At 26.0% G+C, this 20156-nt stretch overlaps 1 protein-coding gene across 1 annotated transcript in view; it reads right to left on the reverse strand.

The window, feature by feature from the left end:
• Positions 1 to 20156, reverse strand: part of LOC129981304 (cell adhesion molecule Dscam2-like) — a 346717-nt gene that overhangs the window by 42902 nt on the left and 283659 nt on the right. Inside the window, exons 11-13 of the mRNA XM_056092081.1 lie at positions 19927 to 20106; positions 13971 to 14118; positions 10251 to 10399 (exon numbers count right to left, since the gene is read on the reverse strand). Of these exons, the coding sequence (XP_055948056.1) occupies positions 10251 to 10399; positions 13971 to 14118; positions 19927 to 20106 (477 nt within the window). The remainder of the gene's footprint in view (positions 1 to 10250; positions 10400 to 13970; positions 14119 to 19926; positions 20107 to 20156) is intronic.

The following is a 20156-nucleotide window of genomic DNA, read 5'->3' on the forward strand; positions in this document are numbered from 1 at the left end:
TCATTATGATTTTGGATATTATTCAAATAAATCTTTCCAAAAAATCGTTTCTGCAACTTCCATATTTTAATTCATTTCTTAGCCAAAATGTATCTGCAATGCTAAGTAATTCTTAATATTCAAAATATCATCTTTTTAAAAACTTTTAAATAAAGAGTATTTAATATTTGAACAACCATTATCATACGAAAAAAATATACATTTTAGTTATGAAATTTCTTTTAGAAGCTTTATGATCAAATCCTAACACTGTTTTACACAAGAACAATCTATAGTGATAACTCTAACCCATTGTATAAGATTTCAATATTGAAACCCAATTACAAATAATTTAAATTATAGCTATTTATAAGAATTCTATTATCATTAATTATTTCTGAAATGAAGCAGATTAATTTTTTATGTCATTTGCTATTGAAAGAGAATGATAATTTTGGGACGAGAGTGTAAAAACTGTTATGATGTGTTTATTTATTTTAATTTCTTATTAGTGTTAGGAAACAATCTAAAAATAAATATGTTTAAAGTTTATTTGCAATAACAAATAAATAACAAATTAAATCACTTGTTATATTCTATCACTTCATTTAGAAGGGAGATTTAAAATGAAAAATAATTTGATAGTTTGAAACTAGATTTAAATAGAATGAAATATACATGAAGCATAATTTGAAACTCTGCTTATTTTGAGAAATCTTTAAAGGAATGGGCACTTTTGAGAAATTAATGTATTCAAATTTAACTCTGAATGTTCAGTGCTTACTCTTAAGTCATTATTCCACAAATGGCAGATTATTTCATTTTTTTTCTTTACATTTCTATAAGAATTAGTAGCAATTTCATTCTGAATAGCAGCAATGAATGTTCTTTAAATACTACATAAAAATTACCGTTGTCATTATATTTAATTTTGATTTTCTTAAGTGTTCGATTCATTTTAAGGGTTTTGTGTTACAAATTTTAAAAAGATCCTTTAATGCTTTTTTTTTCGGCTGAAATTAAATTTTTTTATATATACCTAATTTTTCAACGTTTAACATTTAATTGAATAAATAAAAATGCTTTTTAAGTTGAAAAAGTAGTTTTTATCCTAAATAAGGTCGTTAATTTTGTATTTAGTGTCGAGACACATTTGATATTTCTTATTTTATCATTAATATTGTTTTTTTTTTTTTTCCTAAGAATATTTTCCTAATTTCTTCTTATCTTTTTAGTATATGAATCATGGTTCTTATTTCAGATTTCAGGACCAAACCTTTTTTTTGCTTGATTTTTTAAACATTATTTACCGCTATATCTTTGAAATACCGGCTATTAATATATTATTACAATTACTTTTATTTCTTAAGAGCTCTTAATAGCAAACCTTTATTTATCTAATTATCTATTTAATATGATGTCGGATTGAGAATTTAAAATTCATTAGATTAAAACATATTAAAGAGTAACAATATTTTTTAAAAAAGAAAATATATGACATCAATAAAAAAAAGTCTGGAAAAGCAAAGAGCCAATCTGATAGCCCCGATTACTACACTGTTTTCGAAAGATTTCCTTACATATTTAAGCTCGTGGCTCCTAAATGGTTGACATCATCTATGGTTGTTTGCTCTCCCTCATTTTCTATTTTGAAGAGAAGTTCCAAAAATTGCAATTCATTCTACATTGGCAGAAAACATTATCAGAGTCCTCTAGCAACAATCATTTTGCTGATTTCGATTATGTTTGTTTGACACGAATGTTCATGACATTTAGATATGTCAGTATTGGTCACTTCTACACTTTGCCATAAAGTTTCGAAAGATATTCAAAAAAATCAAACATTAGCAGTATATCAGCTGGAATGATATTTCAAATTTAGAAAAAGGCTAGATAAACAAAATGTTAAAAGTTTTTTTTTTTAATTTCTGCTTAAAATATAATTCTATTTTAATGATAAAATATAATTCATCAAAGATGGTTGACATGATCAGATAAATACTATTAATAATGTTGGCAATTAATCGCTGTAGGTGGCAAGTTAAAAAAATGTTTGAGTAATGAGTAATGAAAGTAGTAATGAAATGATGAGTAATGAAATGATGCATATGGATAAACATAAAACTGTATTCTGAGTATTAACCCTTCAACACAGGAACCCATTTTTTGAATATTAGCATACGAGCGGGGTCAATTTGACCCCGAATTCTCAGGCTATTGCTCTTTATAATATCAGATATTTATATAAAAACAAAATATGATCAGAATATATGAATATTTTTATGCAAATAGGTTCGATTTTAGACATTAATGTGATTTTTAATAAGATAAACCAAAATCATACTTAATCAGTTTTTTCCCATAATTTTTCTGTGTATATTTCCTTTTTTTCCAATCTATTTATATAAAATTAGTTATTTTTTAAGCAAGTGTTTTTTTTATGTATAAAACATTGAAAGAATGAGAAAATCTTTATTTTAAGCATAATTTAAATTCGTCTTTTGGAAAAAAGAAGAATATACATAAGGCTTTGAAGATTCATAACTTTTGACTTTCATTTTTATATAAATAATTAAAAAACACTTTCATTATTCTTCATTCAGAATAAATTTAATTTTCAATACAAATTTCAAGACATTATTCATTTTATAGGAGAACGCATTTTATATAAGGATTTGCTATTTCTTTTACGAGTAAGAGATTTTCTAGAGTATTCAGAATCTATATTTTGCTCCAATTCTATATCATGCTCACTTTTCAAAATTTCATAAATATTTGACAAAATTTATTTATTATCTTTTTTCTACCAACAGAAATACTTACGAGACAATCACTGAATTACTGCTGATAATGTTTGTACTCTTGTCTTAACCATAACATTAAATGAATCTGAAATGCTTGCGCTCGCAGGGTCATTTTCACCCCAACTCTCCTGAAAAAATACATTATTTCATTGATTTCGGTTGTTCTAATTTTCATCTTCTAACTCCCCTATGAAAGTATAGCAAACAATAGGTGTAACATTTTATAAATTCTTAGAATTTCTAAATAAAAGAGAAAGGATGGGGCCAAAAAATAATCAATGCGTTTGCTGATGAGTTAAATGGTTCTGTATATTTTATGGTATAATTTAAAATACTGGTGACCGTATAAATTTTAGCATACCTAAAAGTATCACCAGTAATGTTTATAAGTTTAGTTTAGTTATTTAGTGATATTATCATAATTTTGAACCGACAGATGACGGGGACGACATCTGAACTGGTATCTCCCTCTTCACATCAGTGGGACGATGTTTGGCCCGGACGGATTTAACACACACCAGTCCCGCTTCCTTAAGGTCCTTCGGTGGAATCGGGTCTCGAACCTGAAACCCTCAGGTTCAGAAACCTTAAAACTTGGCCATCGCTGCCCAACGTGTAAAAGAATTTGTTAAGATGTTAGAAACTATCTTTAAAACTATTTTATGCCTCAAAAAATTTTCAAATAAAAAGTAATACAAAAAAATTTCTAGCAAAGATTAAACATCATCAGTATATCAGAGAAAACTAGACAACTGTATAACAATAAACTTGAGAAATTCCACTACTAACACGAACACAAATTCAACATATCAACTTATCCAGAAATAGATAAAAAAAAACGGTATCCAATACAATGGAGATATTCAAATAAAGCCAGAAAAACAACTTTTCTTCAAATGAGCTTATCATCGATGAAATATATTTCCAGCCTCTACGCACTCACGATAAATCCCGCTACTCTTATGTCGCATCTCTAGGCAGAAAGTCATGCCATTACGCTATCATGATAGGCTACTCTCTGGAGCATGTAAGCTCAAGCATTGTTAACTCCGTGGTTAAAGAGGGATATCTGCCGGATTTTCTGAAATAAACAAATGCGTTGCAGCGGAAAATAAACCTTTATTTCCTTTGGATATCTATCTCGCTTCAGACAGATAACTTATTCGTTTTCCGCTTCGATGAATTACATCAGCCGATGGAGTGCATTCAGCCAGGAACTTATGGAGGTAGTCGATAAAACAGCATTTTGAATACATACAGTCAAGAATTAAAAACGTTGTTTGCTTGCTATAAATATCCATATATTGAGACGATGAAGTAGGAGCCTTCTTTTGCTTCAAATATTTTTTAAGAGGATAAATATTTCTTGTTAGTAAAAATGTAAAATAAATATTATCACGCATCAATATTCATACGCCCACGGTTTTTTTTTAGAAATGCACATGAAACTATTCCTTATACCCATTACGTATTTTTGAATCTCCTTTCTTTTAATAAAATTCAAGGAAAGATATAAAGTCGAGCTTAGAGATATTTATTAATTAAAATGCAATAAAAGCGATCTATTGAAAATTAATTATCGAATTATCGAAAAAAAATCAATAAAATTTAAAATTACTATGTTTTATATATAAACTGAAAATGATCTTTTCTAACTTTATATTTATTAAAATAGTGTTATTTCCTCATTATTGTATCATCATTATGGTCTGCAGCAATTTAACAATGAAATAATTATCTTCCATTTAAATAACAATGGACATTTTACATTTTTTTAAGAGTGGACAATGCAACAATATTAAATAACCTATTTTCATTCGTGATGTACAAGACATATTTTCAGTATTCAAATTCATGTAATATTTTAATTATAAATATATATTTGCTTACCAGGTACTCGTATACTTTACTGATTTTATTTTTCCTAACATGATTGCAAAATGTGCTGAAAATATATTTTTATAAACATTTTGAATACATTTTATTTTCTTTTTTAAATGTCAGTTAACTTCATGAATGAATTGGTATAGTTATTGAAATCGTCATTTCTTTGAAGCATCAAATGTGGTGAAAGATTTTTCGAAGGAGTTCGTTCCTACACAATGATCATTCTTGTGTTTTCGAAACTTTTCTGAATTTTAAAACCTTTATTTCTTAAGTGTTCTTCCTCATCTTAGAATTTTTGTAGTTATTAATTTCTTCTTTATCATGTGTCTGGCGCATCATTGTGAAATTTGCATTTTGAGCCTTTATGGTCATAAATATATTCATAATATATTATAAGTATATTCCACAATATTTTACTTTTAAAATCATGATTATACAAATTTTAAACACTTGTGAGATAGCAGCATTTTATGAATATGATTGCAATACAAATTTTTAAAAAGATATGTTTTTTGAAAAACTGCAAAATTTTAAATAACCGTTGAGAAATGTGGAATTGAAAATTAAAAACTTATAAATACATTTCAGAAATTAAAATGAATGTTAATGTGTGTATTTCATTAATAAAGGATTTAATTTCTATTAACATTATCAAAGCAGATATCTGTGGGATTAAAGCGCATTTCTTTTCCTGATATTTATTTACTATTAATTAATTAAAGGTATTTTGTTCTTGTATGATTAATCTGAATTTTAACCCTCTGACTGCGTAAATTTTTAAAGTCATTATTTATATGCCATGTTTGCAAATAAGTTCAAATATTTCTCAAACAAAGCAAAATTCCATTATATATTACAACATAATAATATAATATAATAAAAATCTGCAATTATAAAAATAAACACACTAAATTACGATAAACGCGGAATGCAATAAAAAATGCACCGATTGCCAACCGATGAAATCAGTCGATAAGCAGTTGAAGGGTTAAAACTTAGATTTATCAGCATACATTTTTATAAGCAGAATATTAAGAAAAATTTTTTTTAAATAAATCTTAAATTTAAATTTTTTAAGAAATAAATCTTAATCATTTGGAATCCTGTCAACTAATGATTAGGAATAACAAAATAGTAACAACTATTTAGTTTATTTTCATTTCATGATTTTTTAAAAGTCTTTTATATGACAATATTCAATCATTTTAAATGTAAAGAAAAACCAAAAAATTCCTCTGGTTCATTAATTTAAATTACTGCGGAAGGAGGAAATCCCCTTTTATCCCGAAATTAGAATTATTTGATTTATTAGTAATTCTAAAAAAATTAAATTGAATTAGAAAGTAGGTTACACACTTCCTTTGACCGATTGATCGATGAATTTATTTAATCTTCTGATCAGACACCATATCTTAGTTTAAGAATTTATTGAATGCGTCTTGGCATAGGGGTAGCGCGTCTTCCCTGGGAGCTGGGCGTCCTGGGTTCGAATCCCGGTTCGGGCATGGTTGTTCTTCATATGTGTTCTATCTGTGAGGTGTGTGAATGTCCCCCCCCCCCAATAAAGAGGGGCTGTCAAGCGAATGTGTGAGTTTCATCTTCATATGAGCTAGAAGTCAGTCTTATGCCCTCGGGTGTTCGGGGGTCTTTACCCTTAGAAGCTACTGCACCCCCTTTCCGTGGTAACGCTGACACGAAATCATCATCATCATCATCATCACGGGTATATTGCACATAAGTTTATGTAAGAAGATAAAAATGATATTGGATTACTTTAGTATGAACTTTGGAATCTAGGCTTTTGAATTATTTGCTTCTTTGAATTATTCCAGATGTAAATACCAAAAATTAATAATTGGATGTATGAGTCAAAACTATTATATGTAAAACATTATATATATGTGTGTGTACAGTTCATAGAGCACACTTGGTAGCTCTAAAAATATCAAGGTGATGTTTCAGTACTCACCAAGAACTGTTCAACATTTCGATCACATAAACTAAACATAGCACATGTGATCTAAACCTTAAATATCCTAACATCTTTAATTTGCAGTACAAACATTCTATTCTTTATTCAGTCATAATTCTGGATAGTAATGGGCGATTTGAATGCGTAGAACCAAAGAAACACATTGAACATTTTGATGTGATTTTTAACAATCGAATATAAAATAACTATTGCTGCATTAGTTGCGACATCAGTTGGGCTAAAAACATTTTTAAGAACATGATAAGTAATAGTAAAAAATTCCACAGTCGATAAGGAATATTCCATAGAAAATATATTATAATATCGTATTCAATGTTTCTTTTGAAAACATTGTTGTAATCAGGAAATGACATTATGACCACCTTGTGATATTCACTTTGTAACTTACGCCCATCAGATATCAACTGATATCTATTTGGAAAACAGACCCAGTCCTTCTAATCAATCCCAATCCTGAAAATAACTCCTAATTTGATCTTTAGAATTGGTAAAACTCTATCGTTCAGTTCATGCAAAATATTTGAAAGCGCTGCCGAAAGACGAATCTTATTATATCCTAATTAAGTTCCAGGAAATATCCTAGCGAGCCAACATATTCTAATCAATCACTTCGAAAGGGCATTATACAAATATACTAAAAGGTTTACACGTTGTATCTTGTGAAAGTTCCTCTTTCTCTTTTATCTACAGAATAGCATAAAGTTTTGCCAACGCATCTGTGAGGACACAATCTAATTAATTAACAGAACACATCATGCTCCCCCCCTCTCTCTTGAGAATAAAGTCACAAGAGAAGTGCTTTAATTATGTTTTAGAAATGTACCATAATAGATTGAAGAATATGTAGCTGGCAAGAGAAATGTATGCTTTATTCCGAAAATGAGTCATATTTCACAATACTAACACTCCCATTACATTTCATAATTGAATAGTTAATTTCAATTTATATAAATTATTTCCTTGGGTTAAATTACATCTGTAATTATCTGGAAATATTAAATGCATGTTTTAAAAATTTAGAGCAAATTAATTTTAGTAGAATTATGTTATTTATTGCCCATATCATATTGTTAATAATATTTGAAGTTAATAGCAATTAGGAAATTGAATTTCTACGAATTATTTTCAATTAGTTTATCAAAAAAATACTTAAAATTCTAATACAGAAAAAAAATATTATAAAATTTAATTATCATATTTTTAAAATGAAACTATACTTTATTAGGTTTCTTTTGAATGTAAAAGTTATTTTGGGGAAATATTGTATTGGTTAGTAATATATTGTAATAAATTCTGGAACGGTAATAAATGTTACGAAATCTTTTAACATCATTCTTATAAAAGCTGCAATTTAAAACTTAAAATTTATTTAAAAAAAGTTATATGAAAAGGATTATATGATTAATTTGTCCTATTTTAAAATATTCATACTTAAATATACTATTTGTTAAACAAATTATGTATAAAATAATTTAATAAAATATTTTTTTTTATTTTTAAAAGAATTTTCATTTAAAATAGCCAGCTTTTGTTATCTAGACAACAGATGAATTCGGTCTGTTTATCTCATTCTAGTAGAAATCGAATTACTAATCCTTCATACGAACCTTTTTCAATTTAATACATAAAAAAAATTCCTCCTGTGCTATGAAGTTTTAAAAATAATATAATTTTATTAAAATTATTTTTTTTAAAATTTACTCCAAATTTTGTACTTTACTCCCTACCAAAAGATAACAAAGAAAGTGAAAACTCAACAAAATAATCAGTCGAATGTTTAATTATATTTTTCATCCCAATACAAAAATATATATTTGAATTTTTCTTGGCAAATGCAGACTTTTATAAACTGTATAATGCAATTTTAAATATTTATTAAGTTTAATTGGAATGCAAAAAAAACAAATAAATGTCTTTTTTTAAAAAAAATATGAACTATAAAAAACTGAAAATAAATTGCTATTGACATGAAATAAATTTTAAAATTGGCTTTTATCTTATTTTAATATTAATTAATCGTTAATTGCAAAAAATACATTATATGAAAGATAATTCTCTAAAACTCGAAATTTAAAAATGTATAAAGTATCATTAACCTTTCTTTTATAATATTATTTATAGCCCATAAATGTTGAATATCATTTATATATCAAAATTAAAACTATTTATTTTTTCATATCGTATATGGCTAATAATGAAACTATTAAACGGAATCTATTTTACTTATAACATGCATTCTTGCATAAAAGATGGGTATAATGTTTAATTTAAAACAAATGTTTTTAAAATTGGCTTTTATGATAAAATACATGAGAGAATAAAAAGATTATTGTTCAAATTATATTTAAAATTCATCATCCAATGAATTCACTTTTCAAATTGGATTTTATGCACAGTAATTTGTAATATTAATGTAAAGAAAGGATGTGTGTCTTTGGACCGATTAGAGTTCTATAGACCAGATTGTTTTACCAACATTTTTTTTTTTTTTCATTTGGCAAAAATATAACTAAAATAAATTTTGCATGTGCAAGTTGGAGCAATATTCTTTCTTGAAATTTTAATTACTTAAAATTATGTTAGATTTACATATTCTTTAAAAAATATTATTTCAGAAAAATCAAATTTTACATTTAATTTATTTCAAATTATGCTTTAAAGAATATCGCACATTTTTTTTTATCGCACATTTTTTTTTTAAATTTTGGCAGATGGAAAAAAAAATACTTTTAGAGAACATTTGAAACGATGTTTTTTATTATTACAAAGATATTGAAACCGTACTCTTTGATTCATCAAATATTTGATTCCGTGATAGTCTTCCATTAGTCAAAGATGAGGGAGAATGATTCAGATTATTATCTACACTGATCAAATATGGAATAAGAAAGTGTATTTGCGAATGATAACATACAATTAGATAATAAATTACTCGGGCAGGTATGATTTTCCTGATATTAGGATAGACATCGGATTTTATTCCATTTGAAGAGTCACAATGAACAATAGAGTATAAGGCTATTAAACTAACACATATCAAACATATTACAATTAGGTGCTAAAAATTACTTAATTGAGGAAATCATGAACATCAAATTATGAGTAAGGGATTCATTTGAAATTAAATGCAATTCATATTCAGACATTCTAGTTTATTGCCAGTGTTGACCAATCTGTAATAAATTCAATCACCGAACTCGCAAACAAAAACTCGGTTTGTAAATTAATTGAATTTTACAGAAGGAAAAAACTTTTAAAAAATTCTTCGAGCAATTTTGGAGGTAACACAATATAGCGTAAATTATCGAACAATAAGTTGTTGAATGATAGCCTGAAGTATGTCATATGAGTTAGTTTGTCAATGAATCACACGTTTATTGTACTTAATTTTTCATGTGAAAGTATTCATATCATTCGTAGCGAAAAAGATTCATTTCATTCGTTCCGAAAAGAATTCATATCATTAAACTTATAAGAAGCACATGCATTTTATCAATAAAGTAATAGTAATTTCTTATCACAGAGTAATATATGGATTCAGTTTATAGCAATATACATTTAAAATAAAAATAATAAACATCTTGTACCTTGGACAACTAGCTCCACTGTTGAATCATCATGCCCGTAACGGTTTGTTGCTCTGCAGGAAAACACTGAAGAATCCTCCCTTCTAACGGAGTGGATACTCAGCTGAGAAGTCAGTCCGTCATGATGATCGTACTGCCTTTTACTGTATCTGCGCTTTGGAAAAACATAATTATTCGTTTTTCTTGGGTTTTCTTATATTCTTGATTTCGTCAAACGCATAAATATAAAAAATTATTGAATTTTTCAATTTTCTTCATTGTATGAGATTTTGCATGACTTCTTATGATATAAAAGTGTATATACCTGATTTTTATGTAAAATCTTTTCTTAACAAAAGCGATGAAAATTTTCTTGCTTTTGATTGTAATTTGAAAGGTGCTAGAAATAATTATTTTTAGCATAATAATGTTTATAGGTTGACGCATTATACGAAAATTGCATCAGGATAACATTAAGATAGGCTCAGAAAGAAGATTACATATTCTGCAAGAGTGACAGTTCGATTTATAATTACAAATTATAGCATGTAGTCACTTATTGAACAGTAAATGTTCAATAGAAAGATGTTTAAAAAATTTCATTACTTTAACTATGTGTTTAATTGAAATTCAATCGAAAGTTTGGCATTTTTTTTTCTCATTAAATCTTGAGAATCAACATAATATTAAGGAAGTTTATTTTTATACCACTTTAAAACTAAAAATAATAAGCTTTCATTTTCATGAATCATACATCAATAAAATCTTTCCCAATTTTAATAAATTTTAAAAATTAATATGAAGTATATCCCGCAAATGTACTTTGCATTGTTTTAGTAACGAATTTGATAAACTCGTACTTTCTGATGATAAAATTTGATGCATTTTGAGCTTGTTTGTGTGTCCTCGTATTGCTATATAATTAAGAGTAAATATTAAAAAAAATAATAACAGCAGACGAAAAAAACTTATCATATTCCTATTAAATTCTGAAAAAACTTTTCTAAAAAATTATCATATTCCTATATTTAAGTCTAAAAATTCCAATTATTTTCGATACAAGACTTTCTATAAGTTTGACAATTTTTTGATTACTTTTGAACATCATTGTATTATTAATCCAAATGTTCTGAATTCCTTTTATTTTGTAAGGCTATGTTATGATTGTTTTTTTATTTTCATTATGTGCTTTTACAACTTAATGGCCTGCTTGAGACATCGACTGATTGATTGCGACATACATTACAATAAGAAAACAACAACAATTGATTGAAGGGAAATGTTATGTTAGAAACTTTTTGATTCCTATTGGTAGGAAAACAGGTAATTGGATTTCCTGAAAATGGAAGGAATACTACGGTTAGAAAAAAACTTGTCCCAACGATTTCAAAAATACTCCAGAGAATATAGTTAAATTGTTTGAAAAGTCCGACTGCTTCACGAAACTGTTCTTCGAAAAGTTTCTTAGGGAATAATTAGTCCTTTAGAGGGTTCCCTTTTATATTGGACGAATTTATACGACTGATAGAGAATCAAATCTATATGTAAACACACAATTAGTTTGAAAAAACAATACGAAAAACAAATCAAAAATTACATTTATTTTCTTAAAAATTCTATAATTAATTGCAAATATTTAGGCTACATACCAAAACAAAAAGAAATTATTCATGAAATATTATTGTGACAAACTATCTCATTACAAAAAGCAATTATGTTCACAGATATTCCATATTTTTAATACAATTTAAAGCAATAATTTAAAAAAAATATTGATAAATAATTACAAATTTTTTAAAGAATTCGGTGAAAAAAGATTATATACTCATTTTATTGCAATAATATTTAGGCTACATAGCGAAACATTAAAAATTGTTCACAATTATATAATTGTGGAAAACTTTCTCATTAGAAAACTCAATTATGTTTACAAATAACCTTATTTTCTATTTTAATGCACTTTAAAGCAATAATTTAAAAATCAATTGACAAATAATAACAAATCTTTGAAAGTATTCGGAGAAAAAAAATATATACTCGTTTTGTTGCGATATTGTGCAAGTCTGTAAAACTAAATAAAAGCTCTAGGCGAAGATGAAGAATTGGGAAACTTTGAATGAATGAATTAAGTTCATTCATTCAAATTTATCAACTTTATGAATAATGCTATACTGATGCAAAAAAAGTAAATTCTTTTTCTGGTTCTCTTTTTTAACAAAAATTAGAAATTAATTTTAATTTACGCAACATTACTGATTACTGATTGCTAATGTCTTTATATTAATCGGAATTCAGGAAAAAAATACATTTTGGTCGTTAAATTTTATAAGCAGTGTAAAAATTGCAGTATAAAAAGGAAAATTTATTATAATTAACTATTCTTGAACCACAAAAATATCCTATTACAAAATAATTTTACTCCTGCTTTTGGATTTCATTTATTTAATTCCGTTGAAATTAAATTTTTTTCCCTTTAATTGGTGTGAAAAATGCTAAAATGATTTAAATGATTTTATTAAAATGCCTACCATTATTACTATCTACGTGAATAATCTTCCAAAATAGTAATATCAATTAACATAATTTTAAAAAATAATAAAAAAAATTTTGTAAAAAAAATAATAAGACATTTTTATTTTCTAAATGCTTACAAGTATTTCAACATATAAATTTTCATCAAGATAGTGCAGAAAGGAAGAAAAAATAGTTCATCATTAACTTTTTATTCATATTAAATATATTTAAGATACTAAAAAAAATATTTAAATTCTATTTAATTATATAGTTTGGAATTATTTATTATTTTTAGAAATTAGACTCCATATCTCAAGTTATGCGTAAAAATATTAAAACAAAGAGAATTTGCAGCTTGTCCTATTACTCATTTAATAATAATAAAAAAAAACATGACCATAAAAATTCTTGTTTAATGTTTTATAAAACCAGTGATGTCTCAAAAACTGTATTTGGCAGATGTTTACAGATTGCGTAAATGCCTCTGATTAAAAAAGTTCATCAAAACTTATTTATATTCAGAAATATATATCTATGTCCTCATTCAGAAAACCAACAAAACTTGCATTTATAAATGAAAACGCGATTTTTTGTTAAAATATATTTTCATGTATTTTTAAAAATGTAAATAATTGATGATCAGAAATAAATGTTTGCTAGTATATATTTTGAATAAAGCTAATTATTTTACAAAGCAAAAAATAGACGTTTTTTAAAACTGGTCTTTTATAATATTCTTTACAAAGACAAAATTGATATTCCAACATAATTTCTAAAAAAAAAGTTACATAATTTCAGAAAGAAAAACTTTTATTACTTTAATAAAAAGAAACATAAATAGCAGAAACACTTTTAAAGATGAACAAAGAAAACTTATTTTTTAAATTTTAAACAAGTGCTTTTATTCAATACTTTAAAACATTCTCTCTCCTTAATAAGAACAAGACTTGGAAAAATAGTCCAAAATCTCTTGTTAAATCCTGTAATAATAGTGTATAATACTAGTTTTGGGAAAATACTCTATTTTATAGAGCAACAAAATCCAGCAACAGGTGCAATAAAATCTCAAAAAAGGAAAAGTAAGAAGAAAAAAAAAAGATGTTAATAAGTGAATAAAGGGAGAGAGAATGTTAGCAAAGGGCGAGATGCATGCTCTTTTTTAGCCTCTTTAATGGCCAGTGGGTGAAAATCACGTAGCTGAAAAGCAGTTTGCAGCGGACAATGTACCTGGGTATTGTTTCATTGCCGAGGAGCTCGCCATCTTTATACCACGTAATTGTTATGGGCCTGTCCCCCTGGGCTTTGCAGTTCAGATTCACTTGATCGCCTTTCTTTGCTTTCTGAGCGTTGAACTTCGTTTTGAAATGGGCTGGAACTGAAATCATATATTTGTTAGAATGAAATAAAAGGCAATGAACCAGACTAGTTTAAAATTAATTAAATCACTAGATGCTTTTTGATTAAAGTAAGTGAATGCGTTGACTAGACATATTTGAATGAAAATATTGAATTTTTTAAAATTTAATTTTGTTTCATTCTTTCGAAATTTTTCTTCGTTCATTCTTTGAATTTTTGAAATGATTTTTGTTTCTATATTATACACTTTAATGTTATATTTATGCATTTAAATACTATTTTTTTCGAAATATAAATTTTGACAAAATCATCTTACGAAAGCCGCCCCTTATAAATTAAAAATCAATGTATCTTTTAAAACCCATTTTGGTGAAATAACTTTTGAATAAATTAGGCAGTATCTAAATTATAGAAAAAATATCTATTTGTTTAAAAATTTTATACAATGGTTTCAATATTTCAAAGTGTGAATAATGGAGAATTTTGTGGTATTTATCAGTTGTATCCTTGTATTTTACGATAGATTAGAAATACAGATTGTTTCTTAATTCAGGAAATAGTAATACATATTTTTATTTGCTCGATTTTGAACAAATCATTCATATTTCCTTTTTTTAATTTAAGTTAATGCAAAAATATAAACATTTTATTTAAAAAAAATCATAAAATTTATTCCGAAGTCACATTTTTATTTTATTACCACGATTTTCTTAGGTAAAATAGAATATTCCAAATATATTATAATAAGAGCAAATAAATGCCATGAAGGAATTCGTAAAACTTAAAAGATCCATCACTGATGGAATAATTTGAATTTCCTCTCCTTGTTTCCAATATCTAGTAGTAATAAATATTTTTAACCTACGAGTCTTCAAAAAATGCTTCAAAGTCATATTGAGGATTTTTTCAGTAAATCATTATTTAAAAATACAAACATTTCCTTTAATATCTATAAACAAAGATTAGAGTTTGTGAATAAAGCTGACATTTCAATTTAAAATTATTCTAATTGTGTTACAATACTTCAATACTCATGATCAAATAATTCATAATAATCAATTAAATAGATTTAAAAAGTGCTACCTGTTTTGATTCATTATAGAGTTATATATGGTAACCAGAATTAGACTAGAATTGATAGTTTTTAGCTCTTATTTGCCTATTAATGGTTCTTTTCCATGTTACTAGAAGATTAATTTTGGTAGTACTGAAAATTATTTCATGCTAAAGAGAAATATGATACTTCTAATATTTTAAGCTTTAAATATGATGATTAAATATATAATAAAACAGCAAAAATGAAAAATATTAAAAATTTACTAATATTTTGCCTACGTATAAAATTGAAATATCAAGGTCATATTGATGATTTTTATCATGAATCTTTTATTTAAAAATTTAATTCTTTTAAAAAACATATGGTAAATGAATGATAATTTAGTTTAATTTTTCTATCTATGCTAAATCCTTTTCTATGTTTCAATGCTTGCACAAGAATAATTTATAATAATATATATATAAAAAAATATATTATATTATATATAATAAATATATTATGCAGTATGCTTAGATACTTTGTACATTTAAATATGGTAACTAAAAGCATACTAGAATCAAAATTCTTTCATCGCTTATCTGCATGCTGATGGAATTTTTCCCATCTTCCTGGAAGATTAATTATCCTCGTGATGGGAATTTTTCCACACAGAAGAGAAATATGACACTTTCCTAGCATTCTAAGTAGAAATATATTTGCTAATGCATCTTATTAATTTTAGTTTAAAGTTAGAATGATATTTATAGAGTTGTGTTCCAATGTGATTTCACTTTTCAGAAAATTGTTCTTTTAAGTTTTAAAAATGTGAATATAAAGAGTAGTCTGTATTCATGCTTTCAGTATTTAAATTCACAGTATACATTCATTTTTTATTGATTAATATCTAATAATTTCTATCGTCGATTTTCATATTGTTAATCAGAAATTTGTTAAATATAAAACAAACTGAATTAGCCCCAGAAATGCAGTTTAATAACTGTCCTCTACAAATGTAGATATTTGAATGTAATTAGCAATATTATACTCAAATTCATTTTTGTTACTTTTATTATTATAAAGTCTTTATAATGATTTATTTAATTTAAAATTTATAGGCTATCATTCTTTATTTTATAAATTTTATACATTCATACCATAGAAGAAATGTTTCAAAATATTGCTTTAAAAATACATGAGTGTTGAAAAAAATAACACTGAAGGAGCGTTGCATCGCATTATAATTTTCTTAAAGATAAGTAGTAATTTTTTGTCATTATAACAGGAATTAGCTTAATAAATAATTATTATCAGAATCATTAAATAAAGTTTAAGTAACAGAAAAAAATTAGAACATCTAACTTTATCAAATTCTAAGAAGAATAAGTGATTTTAACAAAAAAAAATCTATTTCATCAACAAATAAAAATAAGCATAAATTCAATTCAATGCAATACATATAATTCTAATATATGTATTGCATTGAATTTGTCATGAAACATGAAAAAAGAAGAAAAGGAGAACCATTTCTCGGAGAAAAGATACATGAAATCTATTTCATGTATCTTTTTTCCGAGAAATAGTCTAAAATCTATAATTCAGATTTTAATAAAATTATAAACAAAACTCAGATAGTCTTCTAAACTTAAATAATAAAAACAAAATTTAAAACAAAACCTTAAAAAATATTTCATTCATCTTTATTTCTCAGAGATGACCAAAAGTCTATAATTAAGATTTTAACAAAATTCTAACCAAAACCTTAGATATTCTTCTAAACAAAAACTTAGATAATAAAAACAATAATCTGAAAAAAAACTTGTCTGAACTAATATGTCTTGCATCTTTTTTTGAGAGATGGCACACATCTGTATTACATATTTTAAAAAGATACTAAGTTTTTAACTAAGTTAAGAAACATTAGATAATCTTCTGTTTTTTTTATAAAATAACCATGTTTCAAAAACATTTATGTGTTTTTAGTTATTTATTTCTTTTATATTTCAAGTGAATTCCTTCCCCATAGACTTTAATGTTCATAAATTTTTCCAATAATTTTGTTAACAATTCTATTTCTTCTTCTTCTAAAATTCTTTTCAAACTCCCAAGTGAAATGTAAGATATATTATATTTACCGAAGAATATTAGATAAAAATAGCTTCATTATTGTTAGAATTTCTTTTAAGATACAAAGCTAAGAAAGAGAAAATTAATAAAAAAAATAATAATAATTTCCCAACGGAGTAGAACTCCGTCGAGTACTGATTTATTATAGATTTCGGAATTTTTTTCTTAGAAAAAGTTATGTCCTCCGATCCAGCGGGGGATTAAAAGATGAAATAATAGCAAATCCGTCTTGAAGAATTTTGAAATTTTGTTTGTATAAGATTTTATTGCGCGTGGGACGTTTTATTCCTTTTATTTATTTTCGAAAAAATGATTCTTCTTTATGTTGATTTTTATATGGCGAAAGGGATTTTCCTAAACATGATTCGGATTAGCTTTTTCCTCAAGAAATTAGGATAAAGTATTTGTCTACAAAATTCTTTCCTTAATAGCGGTCTTTATGGCAATCAAAAATGCTTTGAAGTTTGTCGCTGAAAGCATTATAAAAGGGCAAAGATAATTTCTGACTATAGATCGGCTTTAATGGCTCTTGATTCTGTTGTTGAAACAGAAACAATATTAGATTTAAAAGAAAAAGCTGTTGAACTTACGGTTGAAATAATCTGGATCAGAGCACACTAGAAGTATATTAGAAGTGAAAAAGCAGATACACTAGTCAAAGAAGCTTAGAACTTAAAAATCCAAGAAATATCGTTCCATAAGTCCGAAATCCAACTCAGAAATGAGACTAAAAAAACTAATAATTAAGGATTGACAGGAGAAACGGATTGGATCAAAGAGAGTACTAGTTATTAACATTTTAAAAACGTTTCTACTAACTGAATTGAGGGTAATTTTTATCTTAACCAAGTATATACGGTACATGGTATATTTTCTATACATAAAAGCTGTTTCTTTGACAAAAGTTCGACTTGTCAGTGTGGCATCGAAGAAGGATCTTTAAATCCCGTATCAAAACCTGTGCATTATGGCGAGAACACAGACTCAGATGGCCAAGAAATTGGATGTCTTTTGACATCGAACAACTCTTTAAAATTCCAGTCATTAAATCTTATATTAAGGACATTTTGTCAAAGCTATTGTCTTTAGTTCTCTCCTAATGTAAAAAGACGAATAAGCGTTTTCTCTAGAGAGTTCTTTGTTGTTTGCAAGTGTCCAATATCTTCAAGTGTCGTTTGTTCCTTCGTGCTAGGCCTCTGGCTAGGTCGGGGTATTGCTTGCATATTTAATTGATCTTAGAAATAGCACATATATATCTTTTTATTTATTGAGCAGTTTTAAAAGAGAGATAATAGTGTGCTGTCAGTCTCATTACCTTTAAATGACATTCAAATACATTGGAATTATTACACAATTAAATTTTACTATTAGAAAGATTTTTAAATTTCTACTAAATATGCATACTTGTTTATTTAAAAACACTATTAAGAAGAGTTGAATTCACATTCAGCAAATGAGTTTGATACAAACTTTAATGATAATGTCTATTTCTTCAATATAAGGAAACGCATGTTTTCACGAAAAAAGAAAAACGATAGTCATATTCTATTACATTTTGCAAAGCCCTCCTACAAAAAACATTAAAACATCATCAATTTATGGAAAAAGATGTCCTGTTTATTTTTAGATTTTACTAGTTTTTTTATTCATTTTCAGGCATTTAGTTCTAAATAATGATTAAATTGTGTTCAATAACACTTGATTAATAAATTTTTTCTAACTTTCTAATCTTTAGAAAATGTTGAAATGCAAAAGTTATACTGATCATTTTTATAGTAAAACATTTATTTAAAAATTCAAAAATTGTCATCAGTATCTATACAGATAAAAACTTTAAAGATAATGTCTATTTCCTCAATATAAGGAAACGCATAGTTTCCACGATAACAGAAAAACAATGGTCACATTCTACTACATTTTGCAAAGCTTCCTACAAGAAACATTAAAACATCATCAATTTCTGGAAAAAGATGCCCTGTTTATTTTTACTCATTTTCAGGCATTTAGTTCTAAATAATAATTAAACTGTGTTCAATAACACTTGATTAATAAAATTTTTCATTTGCTATAAAAGAATATAGCGTATGAATCAAAAGGCAGATAATTTTATCTAAAATTATTCTAATTTTATCACAATATTTAAATACTCGCATTTGAATTATTTATAATAATCAATTTATTAAAAAACACTATATGTTTACACGAAGTATAGAGTTATATATGATTGCCAGAATTAAACTAGAAATGGAATTTTTTTATATCTCATTTGTTTGTTTACGGATTTTTTCATGTGCTACTGTAAAAATAATTATGTTCGCATGCTGGTAATTATTTTCACTTAAACAGAAATATAATAAATAATAGACAATTCATCATCATCAATTTATGAAAAAAGATTACCTATTTATTTTTAGCTGTTATTCATCTTTCATTCATTTTCAAGAATTTAATTTTTAATAATGATTAAATTAAAAATCAATACTATTTTATCAGTAATTATTAACAAATATATAACATTTCGTTAAAAAGCAAAATTATTTTTAAGATGTAATTTTCCATTCCTTAGTATTATCAATTAAATATGATAAAAAATATCAAGACACATATTTTACAGGCATATGAACTTCCAAAAAATATAAAATATTATCCAAAGTATATAAAGATTACCATGTACGGTGATCGTTAGCATTTTGCTTAATCCTGGACCTATCCTGTTGAATGCTTGACACAGAAACGATCCACCATCGTTTGGACTTGCCTCTAAGATGAGAAGAGATCCATTTTCAAGGACTTGCATTCGTGCACTGCTCATGATAGTTTGAAAGGACTCAGGATTTCCATGTGCTCCTGAATGGGAAAAATTATCCTTTATCCTCAAATCATTATATTAAATATGG

Source organism: Argiope bruennichi, chromosome 8 (genome assembly GCF_947563725.1).
Source record: "Argiope bruennichi chromosome 8, qqArgBrue1.1, whole genome shotgun sequence".
In the NCBI taxonomy this organism is placed as follows: domain Eukaryota; kingdom Metazoa; phylum Arthropoda; class Arachnida; order Araneae; family Araneidae; genus Argiope; species Argiope bruennichi.